The sequence below is a fragment of the Pocillopora damicornis genome, chromosome 3 (genome assembly GCF_964200805.1).
Source record: "Pocillopora damicornis chromosome 3, jaPocDami1.2, whole genome shotgun sequence".
Lineage (NCBI taxonomy): Eukaryota > Metazoa > Cnidaria > Anthozoa > Scleractinia > Pocilloporidae > Pocillopora > Pocillopora damicornis.
In genome coordinates this window covers 16,885,770-16,909,252 of record NC_142672.1, presented here as the reverse complement: position 1 = coordinate 16,909,252, position 23,483 = coordinate 16,885,770, and the positions used below count along the sequence as shown (strand labels likewise).

The 23,483-nt window shown below is 37.1% G+C and overlaps 1 protein-coding gene and 1 non-coding gene across 2 annotated transcripts; both read right to left on the bottom strand.

Annotated features, from left to right (window-relative positions):
* Nucleotides 1-804: 804 nt before the first annotated feature.
* On the bottom strand, nucleotides 805-10,893 carry LOC113675754 (uncharacterized). Its single transcript, XM_027192359.2, has 13 exons — nucleotides 10,689-10,893; nucleotides 10,383-10,479; nucleotides 9,321-9,385; nucleotides 8,470-8,505; nucleotides 8,178-8,276; nucleotides 7,556-7,699; nucleotides 7,306-7,460; nucleotides 7,024-7,078; nucleotides 5,853-6,045; nucleotides 4,127-4,285; nucleotides 3,448-3,638; nucleotides 2,926-3,302; nucleotides 805-2,227 (listed from the first exon to the last, which is right to left on the bottom strand). The coding sequence occupies exons 1-13, from the start codon at nucleotides 10,743-10,745 to the stop codon at nucleotides 2,038-2,040; spliced, it is 1,818 nt and encodes a 605-aa protein (XP_027048160.2). The 5' UTR covers nucleotides 10,746-10,893; the 3' UTR covers nucleotides 805-2,037.
* A 5,732-nt stretch (nucleotides 10,894-16,625) lies between these two features.
* On the bottom strand, nucleotides 16,626-18,079 carry LOC113675767 (uncharacterized). The gene is made up of 3 exons (XR_016184547.1): nucleotides 17,644-18,079; nucleotides 17,159-17,352; nucleotides 16,626-16,999 (listed from the first exon to the last, which is right to left on the bottom strand). It is a non-coding gene; the product is annotated as an uncharacterized LOC113675767 (transcript).
* Between the last annotated feature and the right edge of the window lie 5,404 nt (nucleotides 18,080-23,483).

The following is a 23,483-nucleotide window of genomic DNA, read 5'->3' as shown; positions in this document are numbered from 1 at the left end:
CATAAAATTCAACTTGAGACCCTTTCATTAGCTGTTCATCTATGACATAAGAGTCTTGCTTGTTAGATTTCTAAGTGATCTGTTAGCACAGTTGAAAGCAATACAAAAAGGCATTTGTTCCTTGAGTAGTAATTTTTTGTGATAACTAGAGATACTTTTTTGACCTACCAATTGATGAGTTTGTGGCCTGGTTATTAAGTTACATTCTCACATCTATTTTTAGCACTACTGAAGACAATTTTGAATGGCTTGATTCAGTACTCTACAATATCACAAAATACACAACAGAGTACACTGTTAGATAAACTCTTAAATGATAGGATAAAAATTGTATGGTTTCTAGAACATGCCTGTTCCTTTTCCTTGAATCCTCCTAGTCAAGATTTTTTATTCATGATTATTGGTACAGTATATTAATGTGGTGTGGACCCCAATGAAGGCTCCTGTTTTCCCTTCATTCAATTCCCTTTGATTCAGGTCAAGTTTGTTTACCAGAGCAATGTTTTCAATTATACAACTTTACCATTAAACCATGAGAGAATACCTGTGAGAGCATTTTCTCAATTCTTGTTGCCTATTGTAATTATAAAGTGGGAAGCGATTAATAGAAAATTACTGCATGAAGAAGTCCAAACTTTTAATTTGCAAATGATTCATAAATTTGGTCATGTCCTGCCAACCTAGGGCTAGACAACAAAGTTCCCTTAAGGCTTCCTAAAAGAATGGTTCACCATTACACCAGCAACCTTAACACTTCTTTCACTTAACATTAAATAAGTAAAAAGACATAATGAAGAACACAAGGCCGTCACAATCATTTAATGTGAAATTTGTGCAAAATACTGTGAAAAATGAACTACATCACCCTAGGGATAAAATTAAGGATTCACAACTGAATTGATTTTGCACAAATTACTGTAATAATATTTATAACAATATTAACAGACAACAGTATGCTTCTGGGAAATTAAGAATACTTTTGGTCAAGTCTAAATTATTACAGCTTAGCTACATTAAGAAAAAATAATGTCACTGTTCTCGTCAGCAATATAGCCTCAGAACTAACCATCAGCAAAAGATTCAATTTTTTTTGCATCATTCCATAGTGTCTCCATAGCATGAAAAAAAAATCAATAGCAGTTCACCAACAACAAAATGCACTTCAACCAACACTGTCTCTCTTCACCCTTACCTCAAACATTATAACTATATTTAAAAAGTTACTCTTACAGCTACATTAAGTAGCAGATTACACATAAAATGTAATTATTCTTTTCATCAACCAACAAATAGTCTTTTTACAATTTAAACATTCAATGTAAATGAAACAGAAGATGAGCACATCTGAAACTGATTTTTTTTCAAAATAACTTTAAAAAAATGCTAGTTTAATTAGTTGGTGAAACATCAATTAAGAATTAAAATTCACCTCAAAGTATCGTATTAAGCTAATGAGTTTACACATACAATAAGTGTATTGGAAAAAAAAATGAACATTTTGGACAATAAAAAGTTGTTTACTGACTCTTGTAAAACAAATACAAATTAATGTTGTTGAGGGAAATTTGGAAAATTACAAATCTTTTGGAAAATGTTCCTTTTTGGCATATGTGTATCTTGTAGTTCATGTTCATTCACTGAAATGTGACTTTCTCTTATTTTCAAACTCATGAATATCAATTCAGTGTATGTCATTATAAAAACAAAATATAACCATTAAAATCAAAGCAGAACTCATATCCGAGTAAAGAATACTTTGGGGTTGAAAATAATAAGGGTTTCCACATTGTTACTGCAACTTTCCAACCACATATGAAATCAAAGCTCTACATGCTGTATCTTTCAGTACACACTGTCATCATTTAGCCCTGTCATATAGAGATGTCTTAAAAAGTATCTTAAAATCTGTAAAAATGAGTTGGAATCAGGTTCAAAAAGGACATTATTAAAAAAATTATCATGCAAGTTACAGGAGAAATAACCATGAAAAGCACTCAAAAAACAATTACACATCACTTCAATGAAGAAGAGGAAAAACTAGCCATGAGTAAAGTATCTGTAAGCCAAGTATGCCACTGTACATCCTAATAGGATTCCCCCTGATACCATCAATCTGAAGTTCCATACTTTTGTATCTTCACTTTGTTTGACATTCTTCTTTATTTTATCAATCATATCAGATGTCTTTTTCCTGCGTTCTTCCCTTCGCTTACGTACTTCCATACCACTATGAACAAAAAAATGCAGTATGTTGTTGACGCTGTTCTAAAGAATGTTATTAGCACAAGTTTGCTGGCTGTTTTCACATAAGCTCCATGGTGACTTGATTTTTTATTCTGCCATCCATGTGGACTTTCTCCATTCCTAATCATAACCATTACAATTTCCTCAAATGTGATTAGTGCATTAGCTGCTTTATTCTTCACTTATCATTCTGTACAGTCATAATTGGACATTTGGCTGTAATTGGATGCCTGTAATTGGACAGTTGAAGCAGCCAATCATACTAAGTCCACTCAGCTAAATCCACTAATCACTGTATTGATCACAATGATCATAGCAAGAATCACATATCCTGGAAAAAAAAACCTGGGGAATTTCCAAAATTGAGGGATTTTTTTCTTTAGACATTGTCTCTACTGCAGATGTTTGTCCTAAATGTACTTGTGTTTTTGGAAATTTTAACGGTTATGATTAATTGGTATTAGGATGAAGTGGAGTCCAATTTGGTCTCTAATCATATTAATGGTTAACATTCAGCTTGTAATTCACATCCACACATCTCCACTCGCATTCATTAAAAGGTTTCAGCCACTATCTTTATTCCATCTTAGGTAGGTTTACTCCTTTTCTTTTTTTTTTCCACTGTCCAGTAGAATTGTTTATTCTCAGTGCTCTTTGCTAATATTGTATGATCATTTATACCTCTCATTCTCCTTTACTTGGCCTTTACTTGTTGATTGCAACCCTTCATCTAATGTTTTGAGACCTCCAGTGGTAACTTCACATCCCTGGTTTGAAGGTTTGCAGCCATCTCTTGGGTTTAGACAGTAGTCTTTGGCATTGCAACTTCCCTCATCCGACAGGTGAAGAACCCCTTCATCTAATGGTTGAGGGTCTTCCTTGTCTTTTGTATGGACAGTACCTTCCTTGGTATGTTGATCCTCTACAGCAGTTGATTGAGGCACATCTTTCAGTTTAGACCCCTCATCTGTTATTTGAAGACCCTCCTCCTCTGTTTGTTCTAGTGTATCATCTTTTATGAGTAACTCAGCATGCACAGGGGATAGTTTGTTTTGTTCCTAAGAGAGAATAAGAAAAACAAAGATCACTTAAACTCAAGCAATTGTACAGCAGGATCCTCATTTAAGTAGCTAATGCATGCAAAAAATTCACAAGAAAACAAAAAAACAAAAGAATTAGTTTCACCAGAAACCAAATATTAACCTTTACGTCGTAATTTTGTTGTGTTTCATCATCTTTTGAATCATCTAGTAAGCTTTCCCTTATTTGAACAGTGTCATCATCAGTCTCTGATTCTGACAAGAAAGACAGGTTGATGACTTCATCTGACCCATCACTACCACTGTCTGAAAACACCTCTTCTACTTCTGATTTTGGCTCTGTCACGTAGGTAACTGAATTCAGACAAGTGACAAACAAATAAATGTCTAGAAAGTTTTCTTAGGTTAAATATGAGCTATTTACAAGACAAAAATATACTTATAAAAACCAAACATTTTTGACACAAAAATAAATAAATAAACAAATTAATAAAATGATGACCTAGTGTTAAAAATGTTTGGTTTTTACTTTTAAATTAATTTTGCCTTGCAAATACCACAAACAAATAAATAACTAAAAAAATAGATGTGCAAAAAATCAAAAGAAGACCTGGTATTCTGTATAATAATCAATATTGAAGTTTTCTTACAGATTAGAGGATGCATTCTCTTAGTCACTGAACATTATTCCAAATGTATTCCTCTCATTTGCTCCCCTGATTCATGTTTCAGTGCAGACCTTTCTAGTAGTAATCTATCCACTGATTATAGAATACATTCCCTATAACCTCTTACTCCTTATCTTAATATTATTTCATTAGGGTGTACTGTCAGTAACATACCAGGTTCACCTATACGACTCTTCTTATTCTCTGGTTCATCAGTAGTCTCAGCATGCCTTCGTCGTGGTGGTAGTGGAGGTGGTGTCTCCTCTTTCTCCCCCTCCTGATGGCTTGTATCATCTCTTTTACTTGTAACTACTTCATCATCCTGGTCATCACCTTTCAGAGAAATAAAGGAGACTGCCATAAAACATTTTGCAGAAATATTTTTAAAATTTTAAATTTTGGCTTAATGAACCAGTAGTCAAAAATGCAGGTAACATTTCATTGGTGGATGGGTAAACAGTCAAACTTGAATGGGAACATAAATTAAGAGCCACTGACCAAAAATATCAAGAATTCGATGACAGTTGCAAAATTTCATAATTAATATTATTTTTCCTAAAGGAACCTTTTGATGAACCTTTTTCAAAAATTATATCAAAAAGTTCTATTTTACTTTGCTTTCTCTGAAAAACCGAAAAGTTCAAATGGTCATTGTCACTTCGTATGCCACAACACAATGTAATCCTGCCTTTAAATTTTGTGTGCTAGCAGATGATTCCTTTATCTTGTCGAAAATGTGGATTTGTTATGTTGTTGCATATAAGTCTGCATAATGAGCCATAGAAATAATGTACTTTGTGTCTATTTCACAGTGGTAAAATAGAGGTCAACTTCAATAGCCTATAAGAAGGTATAACATATTTATTTACAAATCATTATTTACATCATATTACAGCTTTATGTAGTTTGATTCTTCCAATTCTCTATCTTGGCCTGTCATAAGTGGCATTTCCAGGTTGAAAAGACTTTGGGCTATTATGACAAAAATGCAATGCCAACTCCTGAACAGCTGCTATGGCCTATTTAAAGGCCTACAAAAAGGTCTGGTATACATATTTGCAAATCATAATATAGATCATCTTTAAGCTTTATCCTTGCAGTTTAATACCTCAAATTTTCTTTCTTGGCCTGCCATAAGCAGCACATCCAGCCTGAAAGGAATTTTGGCTAAAATGACTTAACACAGCAGTGTTATCGGTTGAACACCTATTGCACAAGAGGTCATGCCTGGCCAAGAATGTACCATGTACATGACCTCTTGCATGACAGTTGTTCAACGGATTATTCCATTTTTTGTCATTTAGCCTGAATTCTTTTCAAGCTGGATGTGCTGCTTATGGCCCTTATGGTGCTTATGACTCTGAGATGACACCATACTCTTTAATGAAAAATTAATGGTACAAATAACATGGTTTGTCTACTTGAAGCATTTCCAATGTTTCCAGATCATCTTTAGAACTCAGAATATAAATGCTTGGCTCAAAAAGGCCTGTCAGCAATTTTTGTCATGCTAAGTGTAATGTTTGCACAGTAGATAAAAATAATACAAGTCATTCATTCATTCATTCTTTTTTGAAACAGCATTTTTATCTTCCAGTATGTGAGAAGTTCAACTTAGCAAATTGAGGATAATTTTGCATACATGTATAAGCAAATGTAAGACCTAGCTTTTTCCATGCACTTAATGCCTTTAAGACCTTTTGCATGGGAGACTTTTGAAAAGCAAATCATCACCAGTCAACATTTCATCTCTGAGACCCATTCTGCTTCTTTTGAAATACTTTTATTTCACAGATAAATACTCCATAGATTTAAAGCCTCTAACCCTCTGGAGTACAAGCCTGAAATGTTGTTACACACTATAATTCACTGTGTGCACAGCCAGACTGAGTTAACTCACCAGTATTTGGTTGTATCTGATGCTTTACAGCTCTGTGATATATTTCAGGCATTAGAACACGTACACCTTCTAAAATGGCCAGGTATGTGAAGCGCAGTTGATCTGGTGTTTGAATGAGACCCACTCTATATTGCCTTATTTCTAGTAACATGGCTTGGATATCAATCTGATTCATGTCTTCCTCATGCTCAATCTGATAAAAAAAATATAACAGGAATCTTCCAACATAAGAAATGGATTGCTCAAACAGTAAAGAAACAAAAACTTAGACATAGTTTGATGCTACTCTGGTTTGCAGATTTAATGAATGTAACTGAAGAAGTTACAATTCGTAGACCCAACGTTTCAACACTCCTGCCTAGTGCCTTCATCAGGGGTGATCTAAACGCTACAACAAGAGGTCCTTTTATATGATCACTAATTAGCAGCCTTTTTTTCTGACGAGGTGTAAATAGGCGTCAGGAAGCAAACTGCCATCATCACGATTTAAAGGGGCGTGGGCAGAGTTGATATGCCAAGCCTCCAAACAAAGGCACTGGTGGTAACGCTGATTAGTGGTGATAATTTTAGAATTATTCCACCCAATCGTGTGGTTGGTTAGGCATGTATGCTCCGATAAAGCATATTTTCGCCAAACCTAAGGATCCTGTCATGAAAGAACAACGAACCGACACCATTTATTCTATTCCTTGCAATGACTGTGACAATGAATACATCGGACAGACCAAACCTCAGTTAATGGTACATGGTTAAAAGAGCACCAAAAAGCGGTTTTTCTTTGCAAAAAGGGAAATTCAGCTTTATCAGAGCATACATGCCTAACCAAACCACACATTCATTATAAATGTTTTATAAAAAAAAACTTTATACATTATAATTGTAACACGAGTCTTTAAATTAATAATTTGGACCATGTGATAACAATGTTAAGACTTTTTAGAAACATGGAAGGAAAAAATGTTTGTTGTGCATATTTACAAAATGACAATATCCAAGCCATAGTTGTCTTAAGATGACAGGAATCCAAAACTAAAGAGAGTTCCAGTATTTTTTAAAGTGTCACCAACATTTAAGAGGTGCTTTGTCTGGTATTCATTTTTCAGGATGATTTCTTACCCTGACAACATCAATGATAGAAACCTATAGCATGTATAATTTGATCCCTACTCACTTCTGTCAGAACTGAATCCACCATGACAAATGTTCCGGACCTTCCTATTCCAGCACTTCAAAAGTAAGCACAAAAACCTCTTCAGGATATTTAAAGCCTAAATATTTTAAACTTCAAATACATAAAATATATTAAATAACATTTTCAAAGGAGTCTGCCAGAGTCACTTCCCTGTATAGAGGTTTCTGTCAGCTGTAGTTTCTTAATTAAAATCCATTCCTATGCTATTTAGAAGAAAATGCTACCACTAATTGTATGAAAAAAAAAGGTTAAATAACATGCCTACAATGAATTACACAGGGTCCTACATCATTAGACATCACTCCCGCCCTGCGCACTTCAAACAGGAAAGCCAGGAAAGTAGCAGGTGAGGTAGGCACTCCAAAGTCTGGCCATGTCAGATAGTGAAAATGCTCTATTGGACGTTTCTCTCCTGTCTAAAAAGATAATAATGACAACCTGTCTTAACTCATGCCTGTTTGATCAAAAGTAGTCAAAAAAGGAAACAATGTAAGTAACTCCAACTACTGACCAAAATATTTTCTAGTTCCAGTGATCTTATTGTGAAGTATTCATTGTGCAACTCCCGAAGGTAGTTGATTTTGAAGTTACCAAACTCAAGCTGATTAGAATGGGCATAGGCCTCTCCACATGGCCAGTACTGGTAACACTTGATCTGCAATGTAACAAACATGTGTAAGAAAATTTTTTTACTCCCAATGGAATGCTGTATTTTCTGTGGCCTTTTTCCATGTAACCTTGTGGAATTATTAAAGTAGTATTGTGACATGAAAACATTCCAGTGACATGATCAATAATTGCATCAAACACAGAGCACCCTCATGACCACTGTGTTTTACTTTCATTGTTACATATAATTGTATATATTTTCTGTAAAAACTCTTCATAGTGAATTCAAATTCTCCAGTTTACATAGATTATAAAGAATGGCGGAGCCCTGTTAATTCTTGAACTTTCCAAAGACCAGTTAGAATGGTATAAGGTTCCCAATGTTCAAGTTACCTAAGGTTAAACCTGGCAGCAACATGTTAACATAAAGTCTACACCCAAAGACACAGGTTTTGTCCCAAATAACTGGAAGTTTGAGACACCTGAAATTAAATATAAAAGTCTATGATAAGATTTGTACTTGCCTGATTTTTTTCCACTACTTTGTTCAACATGATTATAGCAGCTGTGTTTTGCTCCCATATCATCTGCCAGAAGTGATTTGCAGTATGAGGTAATGGTCCCTGAAATTTGAAAAAAATCAATTTTAGAATTACCCATGAACTCCTTGCATGAGCTAATACTGAATAAAATCTGCAGAGTACAAGAAATGAATTTCCCACATTGCCCCTGCCAGGAATCAATGTATGTACCATTTTTAGAGATAGCATAATTGCATAACACTTGTTTTTTTTGGTCATATTCAATACAACAAACCTGGGTCAAAATATACTTTTTGTTCAATCTTGAAATCTGTTGAGACAAATTGAATCATTCTTCATTATGACATAACTTAGAAACAACATGCACTCTAACTGGTCACACATCTATTGTTTATTTGCCTGACTGTATACCCAAACAAAACAAAAGCATCTCCCTGACCTATGAAATGGCACCACACAAGGCAAATTCCTAGGTTTTAATTTGTGAAAGGCCTTTGGTTTGAGGGAAATGAAGAGGACACTGACTCTGAAAACAACAACAAAGATTTCATTTTTCTAATATGATCAAAATTTCTGTTTAAAATTCAGTTTAACTAATTGGTTGCTTGCTCCATTTTAAGCATTTATTCACTTGCAAAGTGAATGTGCACGCAAGATTTAAGGCAATTCCAGTTGCTGTTCAAGATTTCAGCTTTCATAGGGTGGTTTTTTGCTTTATTTTTAAATATTTTCCTGTAAAGTAAGTAAACATTAAATAGCTGGACAGTGTTTGAATCAGTGCTACACTTCATAGTTTATAACCTTTCCTCGTACTCTTCCAACTTCCTGCATGGTTTATTAGCCAGTGAAACAAAAAAGTGTTGTTTAATTGCCTAATCAGTTTTGCACATTTAAATCTAGTGCAAACTTCAAGTCCTTTACAACTTAAAAATGTTATTCCCAAACAATAACCCTGTAGAGAGACCCTCCCTTCAGCAAAATAACTGCAAAATTATCAGGCCTTACTTAAAATAATAATATGCAAGTTCTAATTAAAAATGTTCATAAAATCCAAGATGCTTCAACTTGTGGTAAGTGAACAAAAAAAATCCAAATTTTATCATCATTCTGAATAGTAACAAATACCTCAACAAGGTTAGCATTGATATAGTCTGAGGATCCTTGCTTTAAAATGATTCGACTGTGGTCATCTGAAAGCAACCAGGAAATACATTACTGTTGAAAGCCCTATCACAACAAGGTAAGTGCTTGTTGGTCAATCATCTCAAAATTGAGTCATCTGCACAGTTAAAAGTGAAGGTTCATACAAAGTTTTATGGCAAGAAGGGAAAAAAAGACTTCACAGTCTCATCAAGACTTCTACTGTACATTGTGGTCATTACTCCAAACTCAAAAATAATCTAAAACAGCTCTGCAAGTTATAAAACAAACATCAATGTCTAAGTAGATATTATGTTATCATGTTGAGTTCAAGTCTATCTAGCCTCCAAGCCCTTTGTTGGGGTAGCGTTCTCAAACTTTGGCAAACTCAGAGAAGTTTCTTCTTTTGCAGATTGTTTAAAAAATGTATGATAAATCAATTATTCAATTTGGTTTTCACATGATATCATGAATTATCAAACCTCATGTCAGTGTTATCTCAAGATAGATAACTCAAACTTTGGCAATGATAATTCATGATATCACACTCAACCTCATCCAGTAATTGCCTAATAGCCCAATTTATACCAGGCTAATGGAAGGATGATCAGCTTTACTCTTTCTGAAACCTGGTACAAGATACACATGGTTAAAATTTTTTCTGATGTGAGGAATTTTCCCATTGTTATCACCCAGACTACCTTAGTGTAAGCATTCATTTTCATTTTGTTGTTGTCAGTAATAAGTTTCAATTTTGGTTTACAACACCAAGTTGAAAAGCAATCAAGTAAAATATCACATTTAATTAATAAGTTAAAAGTCTTGCAACTAAGACATGATTATTCCACTGTCTAGTAACAGATGTAGCAACTGGAAACTGTCCTAGATGTACTCAAGTCACGGCTTAACTGGTAACACACCAGATCGGGCAACTTCTTCAGAGTTTTTTATTTCGCAATCTGGAGCCAAAATAGTAACATATTTACAGCCTTTCTTCATTGTCCTTCAATGAAAAGTAGTTAATAATCTATCTGAGCAATCACTTACATGGTAAAACATCTCTGTACCGATTAAGTTGTCTGTTTTCAGGAAGTCTTGCAACTGTTAGTGCTCCAGCTCTCTGGCTCGCTTCCCAGTTGAGTTTCTATCAATACAGCATGAAATTAAATTAGTTTAAAACAAACCAGTGCATCATTAAAATTAATTTAAAATAAAAATATTCCCCGACAAGCCATATTCTAACATAATTAGACTTCTGACAATTAAACTGGCTTACAGCTGGAAAAAAGAACATGAGGCTAAAAGTTATATTAGCTTAATAATGAGCAACTGAAACAACTGAACTTAACTTACTTGAAATAATCGTGGCCATGCCCTTGACTCATCCAACTGTTCTAATTCGGCCAACATATTGAGTTAAGAGTCAGAGGCTGAAGTTAAACCCTTCTGTCATGTCCACTTCGTTTACAACTAAAAACTTCAAGGAGCGCAGAGGACAAACACGACACTGCACGACACTCCGGTAAACTGTGCATTTCAGAAACCACAAGCAGTCAGCGGTTAAGCCGCGAAACACCTTTATTGTGGTATGAGTTTGAAGAAACGTGTCCACGTGCTCAGAAGTCTGTGCGAAACATCGACAAGTAAATCCAGGAAACATCTTTCGGTACCGTTTACGAATTTTGAAAAACACGAAGTTATTGAAATGCTCTAAGAACCTGAAATTTTTAGTGAGGCAAAAGTTACAAATACGTGACTGTACATCAGAGAGTTGTGTGACAATATCAAGTTTCCAGATCGCGCGCTATCGTAATAAGCTTAACTTAGAACAGTTAAATATGTTGTTGGCTGTTTCAGCAATGATTCACGATTACTTCAATAAACACAGTTATTCAGCAAATTTCAGGGCAAATGACAAATTTGGTAAATATTAGATTTCTAAGGCAAGATTACTGCTGGCTAAAAGAAAGAAAAATCAGGTTTATTTCGGAAATTGAAAATTTATGAAGGGGGTTTTTCGACCAGGAGTCATCAAACAAAACCACAATAATATCATCGGCCAATCAAAACAAAGATGGTTATTAAATTTTCCACTCCGAATATTACATTTCTGGCGTATTGATTGATTAATTCACCCACAGTTATCAGCCCATATTCTGGTAAATATGCCATGGCTGAATGCCATATAGACGACAAAATGGCTGACAATATATATATATATATATAACTAACTGCAGACAGTACTGTTTCGGCCTTCTGGGCCTCATCAGTGCAGTGCTGATGCTAGGATGGAGGTAAGGCTATATAGCCACCCCAAGTGATCTCACACGTGTGGTATCATCTAAGCCATGCCAGAGTGCTCAAACTAGATAAACTAGTGAGCATGCATAATGCAAGCAGCAATGACTCATCCTAGTAGAGTGCTCAATTTGGACATGAAAGCAAAGCTTTGTATGCCAAAGAGCTATATCTAACTGCAGACAGTACTGTTTCGGCCTTCTGGGCCTCATCAGTGCAGTGCTGATGCTAGGATGGAGGTAAGGCTATATATATATATATGCTTTAAGCTTCATGTTCTTCATTAACCGTTCTTCATCTTCATTAAGCTTCATATATGCTTTAAGCTTCATGTAAGACTTACAATATGTCCTAGTTAGGCATGTTCTACCACGTTAACCCACATCTGCCCTAAGTTAACTATGTGCTACCACTTTAAGCCACACCTACCCTAAATTAGCCATATTCTACCTCGTTAACCCACATGTACCCTAAGTTAACCATGTCCTACCACGTTAACCCACATGTACCCTAAGTTAACCATGTTCTACCACGTTAACCCACGTGTACCCTAAGTTAACCATGTTCTACCACGTTGACCAGCATCCACCATAAGTTAACCATGTTCTACCACGTTAACCCACATCTACCCTACGCTAACCATGTTCTACCACGTTAACCCACATCTACCCTAGGTTAGCCATGTTCTACCACGTTAACCCACATCTACCCGAAGTTAACCATTTTCTACCACGTTAACCCACATCTACCCTAAGTTAGCCATGTTCTACCACGTTAACCCACATCTACCCTAAGTTAGCCATGTTCTACCACGTTAACCCACATCTACCTTAAGTTAGCCATGTTCTACCTCGTTAACCCACATCTACCATAAGTTAACCATATTCTACCACATTGACCCACATCTACCATAAGTTTACCATGTTCTACCTGAAAGAAGGTTTGGATTGATCATCTCTCACAAAATTGGTCAACTAAAAGTGGGAGCTCATACAAAAAACTATGTAACTAAGGGTGACTACTATAATGCGGAACTGGCCGGCCAGAATCTTCTTTTTCTTTTCTTTGTCTTTTGTTTTGTTTTTGTTTTGTTTTTATATCTGTATAAAGGAAATTTCGTCACTAATCAGAGCTGTATATCAGATCGATCATTTTCCGGGCGGTACCGTATATTATGGTAAATATGGGTAAACACTCTAAAAAAAAAAAAGATTTAGAGGCGTATTCACTAGTAAATCCACCGGTTTGGCCAGTCGTTTCTGACAAATGTCAAGCACTTAAAGATATATTTCGATTTAACTACACCAACACTTATTTAGACGTTGAAATTCGTCATTTCTAAGAACCCATCGGTTCTCTCACAACCGATACTCCTATCTCTGGCAAACAACTTTTCTGATCTACCTCCAGTCGGTTTGGAGCAGAGGTGAATAATTCTACTTTTTCGTTCGGGAAATTTAAATAAAAAGTTTCTTATTGGTGTTCACACCTATTTTTTTTTTGGTTTGTAGAGATAGACCAATTCATCTGCAAATAAAGATCAACACTAAATTGGATATTGTATCTGTTCGCGAACTGAAAAGTAGTTCAAACTCCACAATAATATTTGGAGCTTTTATAGATTACTGATTATGGCAAGCATTCATTAATATTTTTGAAATTTAATTGTTTTATCTTTTCATGCACCAAAATGTTGTTTAAAAAGTGTAAGCAAGCCCAACATATGTCTCTACTCTATAAATATTTGCACACACTCGAAAATCGTTTTCCCTTTTCCTCAAATCTTTGTTTTTACAAGTTTTGACATCTCGTGACGAACTAAGCTTCATTTCTTAAGGGGTGCCGGAATGCGTCGTTGAGTTGACGTAACAAGGTACGGTGCTGGTCGTTTCCAACGGGTGCAAAGATTCATGGATTAGAAATGCTGCTTAATCCTTTGAGTCATGCAGCATTTTCACTTTTTCTTTCTCCAGTAATTCTCCCTCCACTCTTTTTCAGTATCTTTAGTCCCTATCAATAAATAGTGCAGCGATGAGTGAAGACAATCGAAATAGATTCTTGTTTCTGAATCTCCTTTTGGGGAACTATCAAGAACACCCCCCTTGATATGTAGTATATTGGCTTAAGAACTTTACACCCGATATGTCTATGACCAACATTTAGACTGTAAGATTCAAGACGCAAGATTAATGATTTACGATTCAAGGTTACCCAAGATACGAAGGCCTCTGTACTATTGAGGTAATCACCATTAATCTCCTATAATTAAAATTTCAACCCTTGGGATCTATCCATAAGCAACTGAAGACCAATGAAATTCACTGATCAGTGTAAATCATTGCAAGAAGGGATTCAATAATCAGCACGCTCACAAAGAATGAATAATTTTGTATTAATTTACATCTGTATTTTAGCTCGGTAAGTACCTTATAGCGGTCTTTCTGCGGACTCTTTTCGCGGGAAGCTCCTCAACTGGAGTAAGCGCATCTTTTAACTTGTCCTTCGCCTTTTCTGATACAGACAGGTTTGTGACAGAAGTGGAAAATATAACATTTCACAACATAGATTATACCGGACTTGTTTAATCTTTGTTACACACTTATAGTCTCGGAGAAAATAAATTTAAGTATGAACTACCAAGCATTCAAGGCCCTTTGAAACAACCTACACCTACGACCATTCGAACTGTACGTGGCAAACTATAATGACACAAACATTCTGAGAACTGAAAGATAAGAGGTCCAACGAAAATGCCACACAGGTTCTAGGACTTTTTTCCACCTATCAGAAAAGGAGCAATTTTTATCTCAAACGTTTTTTCGTCAATCAACCACAGTCACGCTTTCAAATACATCCATCTCTTCACCTCTGTGACCAAAGTTTTACCGTTTTGCCAATTACACATGAACCGGCGTTTTTAATTCTAAATTTTAAAGCGACAACCGAAAAAATTGTGAGAAAACTAAAAGGGTTTTTTTCATACCTTTTCGCTCTTTCGTCTTTGAGACTTGTCTTCCACCAGTCCTTGTTTCTGTAAGAAAAGAAGAAACATATATTTTATGATCGTATAAAGAAGAATCTATTTCCAGCTGCTCAAACAACAGAATCACTAGGCAGTGATTAAAATGCAAAACCGACTGGTAATTGACATGCACAGGTTAAACTTCCAGCAAACGATCTACGTTTGGACGCCCTCTATGCGTAACTAGAGTATATACGCACTGAAAAATGGAATCTAGTCATTTATGTCTTTTCGAAACTTTTGGGCACACTCTAATGGCAGACTAATATTATTACATTAAAACAGGAGGTTTCCATCCTCCATGGTTCCGTGTGAAATATGCGGATTTTTACCTGTAACTTTTGAAGACGTCGGGTTCTCCACTCCCTATCAACAGTCGATAAATTTATATCATTATTAAGTTGCAAAAACGTAACATGATGCTAGCATACTGCCAAGGAAATAACACTGCGCATCGTTCATGTAGGTTTGGGCATTGAGAACAGCGATGATAAATCCACGTTGATAAGTCCTCAGAACAAATCTCTAACAAAAATGGTTTCCTACCCTTTTTTCCAACATAATCAAGATGCACGTTTTTTGCAGGAAATGAATCAAGTATAAGAGAAGAAAGGAGAGAAAAGTAAACATATTTTATGGTTGTAAGATAACAAAAAATACCTCTTGTTTCTCTTCAGCATCACTCACGATTATTGCGTCTGAAAAAGTTCAAGAGATTTGTAACAGCCAAAAAGAACAGTTCAAAGTAAACAATCTAGAAATCGAGGTGCCGACAGAAACTCTTCACAAGTATAATGGAGATAACCTTGCTTTTCAACCGTGTGAACAGCTTTCTTGTTGTTTCTTTGTTTATGTTTAATGTGGTAAATTTTAATTGACGAGTTCTTGAAATACTAAAGGGCGGGGGAGATCAAGTTCATCAACATCCTTAAGATTACCTTGCTCAGCATCTGTTGGTACATCACCTGAAGGAAAAGGTAACACGGCTAATAAGTGGCACTGAAAAATCACATTCTGAGCTTTATCGCATTATTTCAATCTCTGATTGCTTGATAGCCAGATTGCTCGTTGGTTTTTCTCTTAAGTCTCAACGTGGGGAAGGGCATATAAGATTTTGTCACATATAGACGATGCAGGCGAGCATGCTTGACAACATTCATCATAGTTTTAAGAAAATTGTAAAACGCTTGCATAAAATGAGGTCAAAACTTCATCCTGCGAGTAAAAGATGTCATAGAAGCAACGTAAAAAAGCCATGAAATATACGGGATGCTGGAAAAATTGTAACTTGCCTTGAACATCGCTAGATGAGCTTGTCTCGCCTATATCTCTTCCTCTTGGGGAATCATCTAGAAAACGGAGCTTCAATAAGTATTTTGGCTCATTTAGTGAATTTTTAATCTCTGAGTAATATTTTATCAGATTGTTTTGTTAAATGCTTCCTTTTTGATAGTTTCTTACTCCAAATAAATCATTATCTAGAAGACACAAAAAAATCGAACTGGATGTGAAATTTGTATGGTTGACTTTCACTGATAACATGTTTGGTTTGGTTGTTTTCATGGTAAAGCACTTGTACTTAAATCAATTAATTCAATTCATTAGTACGTACTAGATGATGTACTGGCAGTCAGTGATGAAAAAGCTGAAAACAAGAAAATAAAGCAATAATCATTTGCAAAACAGAATTATCACAGAAGCCTTGTGTACTTTTGTACTTGTTGTGGTGTATAGACAGTCATAGTTCAGTCAAGGTTGTTTTACATAAAGATTTTAAAAACATCAAAGAGGCCTTCAAAGCAACACAATTCTCTTCAAACAGGCTATAGTCTCCTCCGAAAGACGCTGACAACCGATATAAATTGGTAGAAAAAACAACAATTGCCCATAAGGGCAGTTCACTTTTAGTTCCTCAAGCATTGTTCCTTTGATTGGAAATATACATGCATCGTCTATCACATTTTAACTGAGAACAGGAGAGGTATATCTATATATTTTCAAATTACGACGTTTTTGAAAACGTGTGTAGTATATGTTTGTACTTTGTAAGAATGCAAGACTCTTTTGGACTCTATCAAGTCCACCCAAAATTTCAGCATCAAGGTAACGCCGGCCTACTTATGTGGGCAGATGTCGAGCTTGTTGTTCGGCTCCAAAACTTGTTCGACTTGCCTACGCAACCAATCGCTTTCGACGTTATAAAATGCCGTATGTTGGCATCGGTAATTACCGGGTCGATGCCAGTAACCTTAATGTGCCGAGCTAAGCAAGGCACATTAAAAGCTACTGCTTCCCCACAGCCGCATCGAGTGGGCTTTATCCTATTATTGACAAAGGGAGCAACCTGACAAGGAAGTCAAAATAATAATTATGGCCGGCCAAATTTTACAACATCCAAAAAAATAAATAAATAAAATGCACACACTATATAGATATATATATTTATATGAATAATGTATTGGGACAAGTAACAACTGATCATGAAACTATTATCAGTACTTACGTTCTGAACGTCGAAAGTTGTAATTGACGCGAAGAAATTCTTCAACGCTTTGTCCGTGTCACTACTAACTTCCTTCGGCAACCGAACAGACGTTTCAGTGACACGTGAGGCCTCCACATAACTTGGAAGGACAACCTTTCAATTTTCTCCTCTACGAGGATGAACAGTTCTTGTAGGCCAACCTTCTCAAGAATCTGCATTAAATATAATAGACAACATCTAACGTGACACATAATTAACTTACAGTCACGATTTAAACGGGATTAATGCAAGGTTTTGTTTTGATTTATTAGTTTTCAGTTATTTTTATTTGCTCAGCTTGAAGGTTTAACTTCCCATCCATGCACCTATCACTTTCGCTCTGTTTCAAATGGATTAATCTAATCACTAAACATCAGAACTGATGTGTCGTAATATAGAACCGATGGCTTCCATCCCAGTGCAGCCAACTTTCTTTGTTCCCCAGTTTATGTTCGTATACTCACCATTTTGCATACGAAAACGAGGAGAGAGTAGGAGACCAAGGCCCTCTGATCTATCACAAGCTCTTGAAAATCAGCCATTTCGACCAGACGGTCCGTGTAATTGTCAATCTCGCCATCTGTGGCAGCCGACAACTTCTGCCTCATTAATGCAGTGACGACTGCCACACTGGCACTTGCCTCCCCCATGGCATTTTCTAACATTTGGTACCTGTCTCTGTACGTTTTCGACCTGGACAGAGGGTCTAGTGTTTCAAAGGGTATTCTCATCCATCTAGATAATACCCTACGAGAAAGCACATGTACATAGTAATAAACAGTGCTGAAATTTCCCAGTTTGAAGTTTACATTAAAGAAATGTAAAATGGTTTCCGTGTTTACATAGCCTGATGTAAACACGCGGGAGGTTGGGAGAACACGAGATAAGCGTAGGAAACCACGACGCGAAGCGGAGTGGTTTCCAGTTTATCGATTATAACCATTTTACATTTCTTTAATAAAATAACTAATGAAAGAGGAACGAAAACCGTGTTTACATACGCTCATGTAAAATGGTTTTATGGCCAATCAGAGCGCGCGTACTATTTGAATTATTTTATAATGATAGATGAGACATATCTGAGTGTTCATGCTTCAAAAAGCGAGAATTTGTGGTATACTATATATAGTCATTAGAACGAAGCGCGCACGTTACTCCTCTCTCATTAGCCTGAGTTCCTGGACAAACATAGAAACATGCCTTTTGGACGCTGTAGAATCTTTCCTGCATTGTACTTGTTTTCTTCCTACTAAGGAAAATTTAACACATTTATATAATTATGTTGTCAACTCGCGCTTTGCTCGGCAGCTCCAATTACATGTTAATGAAAAGACGAAAAAGCAAGTGGAGGGAAAGTTGAACTTTGAAAAAAATAAATGCATGGCAGCGCGTAATCTGGCTTATGGGGTTGACGCAATTAACCGTATGTAAAGTATAAAAATAACGGCGTTTTTTTTACGTCTATGGATTGTATTTGAATTCCGGCACATATTACGCTTTTATTGTGCAAAAAATGTCAATATTGTCAGAGAATAAATGTCAATAAAAAATACCAGCGGGAAAAAAGAGTTCTTTCTCGTACACTGGATGCCCATCAACTACAAGTAATGATTTGATGAAAGTATTATATATTTAATCATTACAATTACCTTGATTGTGATTGTTTTAAAAAATCCCCATTTATCATTTGTTATCACTCGTATAATTACCGACCGAATTGGACTGCACTCAGTCCTATTACCATTACTACTCATAACTTTAACAAAATTCTGGAACATAATCAAGCACCGATAGGACAACGTACCCGTCATGCTTGTAATTTGACGGTATAAGACGACAGCTGATACTTGCCTGTGTAAGTATACAATGCGCGTCATGTGCGCGTGCTGTTGTCGTGTAAATATAACACAACAGCGCGCACACATGACACGCATTGTACACTTACACAGGCGAGCGTCAACTGTCGAGTTAACTGTTGTTTCCTTTTTGTACAAAAATGCATTAGTGATGTCTAGTCTCTTTCTCAAATTCGTCATAGTTTTGACTAATACTCGTGATTAACAAGTCGTATTTCAGACCAACCTGATTAGTGCACAGTTCTATTTATTTTCCGTTGCGATGTCTACATATGTAGATATAGTTTTGTTATGGACTTCAAAGTCAAGTATACTGTAACAAAGGTTGCCATATCGATGTCATTACAATGATAATTAGCAGGAGATAATAGACTCTTGTTGATGATAGTTAAATGTATAGCTTGACTGTTTTATAGCCATTTGAGAGAAGGCTGTCAAACCCGTAACACCCTATTTCTTAAACAAAACTTTCTACGGTCTGCAGTATCAAAAAACCTCTTTGCCTTTATGAAAAAGAAGCCATTAATCCTATCGTAATATATCAATATCGAAACCCTAATCAGTTGTCATGAGGGTGAAAGTGCAAGAACGTGCCTAACTCAGAGTATGTGTGGGTGAACAAACTAAAACGAGATTCACTCTGGGTAGGTGGGCCTAAACGGAGTATAACCGAGTTAACTTGACGTATATGCCGGTTCACAAGATAGCGCGAAGTTAAAATGGGGCAGATGAGGGTAAAGGTGGTTAAACATGGCTAACTTAGGGTAGATGTGGGTTAACGTGGTAGAACATGGTTAACGTAGGGTAGATGTGGGTCAACATAGTAGAACGTGGCTAACTCATAGTAGATAACGAGGTAGAACATGGCTAACTTATGGTAGATGTGGGTTAACGTGGTAGAACATGGCTAACTAAGGGTAGATGTGGGTAAACGTGGTAAAACATGCTTAACTTAGGGTAGATGTGGGTTAACGTAGTAGAACATGGCTAACTTAGAGTAGATGTGAGTTAACGTGGTAGAACATGGCTAACTTAGAGTAGATGTGAGTTAACGTGGTAGAACATGGTTAACTTGGGGTAGATGTGGGTTAACGTGGTAGAACATGGCTAACTTAGAGTAGATGTTGGTCAACGTGGTAGAACATGGTTAACTTAGGGTAGATGTGGGTTAACATGGAAGAACATGGTTAACTTAGGGCTGATGTGGGTTAACGTGGTAAAACATGGTTAATTTTGGGTAGATGTGGGTTAACATAGTAGAACATGGTTAACTTAGGGTAGATGCGGGTCAACGTTGTAGAATATGGTTAACTTATGGTAGATGTGGGTCAACGTGGTAGAACATGGTTGACTTATGGTAGATGTGGGTCAACGTGGTAGAACATGGTTAACTTATGGTAGATGGGGGTCAACGTGGTAGAACATGGCTAACTAAGAGTAGATGTGAGTTAACGTGGTAGAACCTGGTTAACTTGGGGTAGATGTGGGTTAACGTGGTAGAACATGGCTAACTTAGAGTAGATGTTGGTCAACATGGTAGAACAGGTGCTTGAGGTACAACATGGCTAACTTAGGGTAGATGTGTGTGAACGTGGTACAACATGGTTAACTTAGGGTAGATGTGGGTGAACGAGGTACAACATGGTTAACTTAGGGTAGATGTGGGTGAACGAGGTACAACATGGTTAACTTAGGATAGATGCGGGTGAACGAGGTACAACATGGCTAACTTAGGATAGATGTGGGTGAACGTGGTACAACGTGGCTAACGTAGGGTAGATGTGGGTTAACGTGGTAGAACATGGCTAACTTAGAGTAGATGTTGGTCAACGTGGTAGAACATGGTTAACTTAGGGTAGATGTGGGTTAACATGGAAGAACATGGTTAACTTAGGGCTGATGTGGGTTAACGTGGTAAAACATGGTTAATTTTGGGTAGATGTGGGTTAACATAGTAGAACATGGTTAACTTAGGGTAGATGCGGGTCAACGTTGTAGAATATGGTTAACTTATGGTAGATGTGGGTCAACGTGGTAGAACATGGTTGACTTATGGTAGATGTGGGTCAACGTGGTAGAACATGGTTAACTTATGGTAGATGGGGGTCAACGTGGTAGAACATGGCTAACTAAGAGTAGATGTGAGTTAACGTGGTAGAACATGGTTAACTTGGGGTAGATGTGGGTTAACGTGGTAGAACATGGCTAACTTAGAGTAGATGTTGGTCAACGTGGTAGAACAGGTGCTTGAGGTACAACATGGCTAACTTAGGGTAGATGTGTGTGAACGTGGTACAACATGGTTAACTTAGGGTAGATGTGGTTGAACGAGGTACAACATGGTTAACTTAGGGTAGATGTGGGTGAACGAGGTACAACATGGTTAACTTAGGATAAATGCGGGTGAACGAGGTACAACATGGTTAACTTAGGATAGATGTGGGTGAACGTGGTACAACGTGGCTAACTTAGGGTAGATGTGGGTTAACGTGGTAGAACATGGCTAACTTAGGGTAGATGTGGGTGAACGAGGTACAACATGGTTAACTTAGGGTAGATGTGGGTTAACGTGGTACAACATGGCTAACTTATGGTAGATGTGGGTTAACGTGGTAGAACAAGGCTAACTTAGGGCAGATGTGGGTGAACGAGGTACAACATGGTTAACTTAGGGTAGATGTGAGTTAACGTGGTAGAAAATGGCTAACTTATGGTAGATGTAGGTGAACGTGGTAAAACATAGCTAACTGGGTGAACGAGGTACAACATGGTTAACTTATGGTAGATGTGGGTTAACGTGGTACAACATGGCTAACTTATGGTAGATGTGGGTTAACGTGGTAGAACAAGGCTAACTTAGGGTAGATGTGGGTGAACGAGGTACAACATGGTTAACTTAGGGTAGATGCGGGTCAACGTTGTAGAATATGGTTAACTTATGGTAGATGTGGGTCAACGTGGTAGAACATGGTTGACTTATGGTAGATGTGGGTCAACGTGGTAGAACATGGTTAACTTATGGTAGATGGGGGTCAACGTGGTAGAACATGGCTAACTAAGAGTAGATGTGAGTTAACGTGGTAGAACCTGGTTAACTTGGGGTAGATGTGGGTTAACGTGGTAGAACATGGCTAACTTAGAGTAGATGTTGGTCAACGTGGTAGAACAGGTGCTTGAGGTACAACATGGCTAACTTAGGGTAGATGTGTGTGAACGTGGTACAACATGGTTAACTTAGGGTAGATGTGGGTGAACGAGGTACAACATGGTTAACTTAGGATAGATGCGGGTGAACGAGGTACAACATGGCTAACTTAGGATAGATGTGGGTGAACGTGGTACAACGTGGCTAACTTAGGGTAGATGTGGGTTAACGTGGTAGAACATGGCTAACTTAGGGTAGATGTGGGTGAACGAGGTACAACATGGTTAACTTAGGGTAGATGTGGTTTAACGTGGTACAACATGGCTAACTTATGGTAGATGTGGGTTAACGTGGTAGAACAAGGCTAACTTAGGGTAGATGTGGGTGAACGAGGTACAACATGGTTAACTTAGGGTAGATGTGAGTTAACGTGGTAGAACATGGCTAACTTATGGTAGATGTGGGTGAACGTGGTAGAACATAGCTAACTGGGTGAACGAGGTACAACATGGTTAACTTAGGGTAGATGTGGGTGAACGAGGTACAACATGGTTAACTTAGGATAGATGTGGGTTAACGAGGTACAACATGGCTAACTTAGGATAGATGTGGGTGAACGTGGTACAACGTGGCTAACTTAGGGTAGATGTAGGTTAACGTGGTAGAACATGGCTAACTTAGGGTAGATGTGGGTGAACGAGGTACAACATGGTTAACTTAGGGTAGATGTGGGTTAACGTGGTACAACATGGCTAACTTATGGTAGATGTGGGTTAACGTGGTAGAACAAGGCTAACTTAGGATAGATGCGGGTGAACGAGGTACAACACGGCTAACTTAGGATAGATGTGGGTGAGCGAGGTACAACATGGTTAACTTAGGGTAGATGTGGGTTAACGTGGTAGAACATGGCTAACTTAGAGTAGATGTTGGTCAACGTGGTAGAACAGGTGCTTTAACTTAGGGTAGATGTGGGTTAACGTGGTACAACATGGCTAACTTATGGTAGATGTGGGTTAACGTGGTAGAACAAGGCTAACTTAAGGTAGATGTGGGTAAACGAGGTACAACATGGTTAACTTAGGGTAGATGTGGGTTAACGTAGTAGACCATGGCTAACTTAGGGTAGATGTGGGTGAACGAAGTACATTATGGTTAACTTAGGGTAGATGTGGGTTAACGAGGTACAACATGATTAACTTAGGGTAGATGTTGGTGAACGTGGTACAACATGGTTAACTTAGGGTAGATGTGTGTGAACGAGGTAGAACATGGTTAACTTAGGGTAGATGTGGGTGAACGT

What these genes read in the sequence shown, in the direction of transcription:
- LOC113675754 (XM_027192359.2), bottom strand. Translation starts at nt 10,745, where the DNA reads ATGTTGGCCGAATTAGAACAGTTGGATGAGTCAAGGGCATGGCCACGA. An exon ending in GTACAGAGATGTTTTACCAT is followed by an intron (nt 9,386 to 10,382) that starts GTAAGTGATTGC and finishes GGTTGCTTTCAG; the next exon opens with ATGACCACAGTCGAATCATT. An exon ending in CCCTGTGTAATTCATTGTAG is followed by an intron (nt 7,079 to 7,305) that starts GCATGTTATTTA and finishes TTACTTTTGAAG; the next exon opens with TGCTGGAATAGGAAGGTCCG.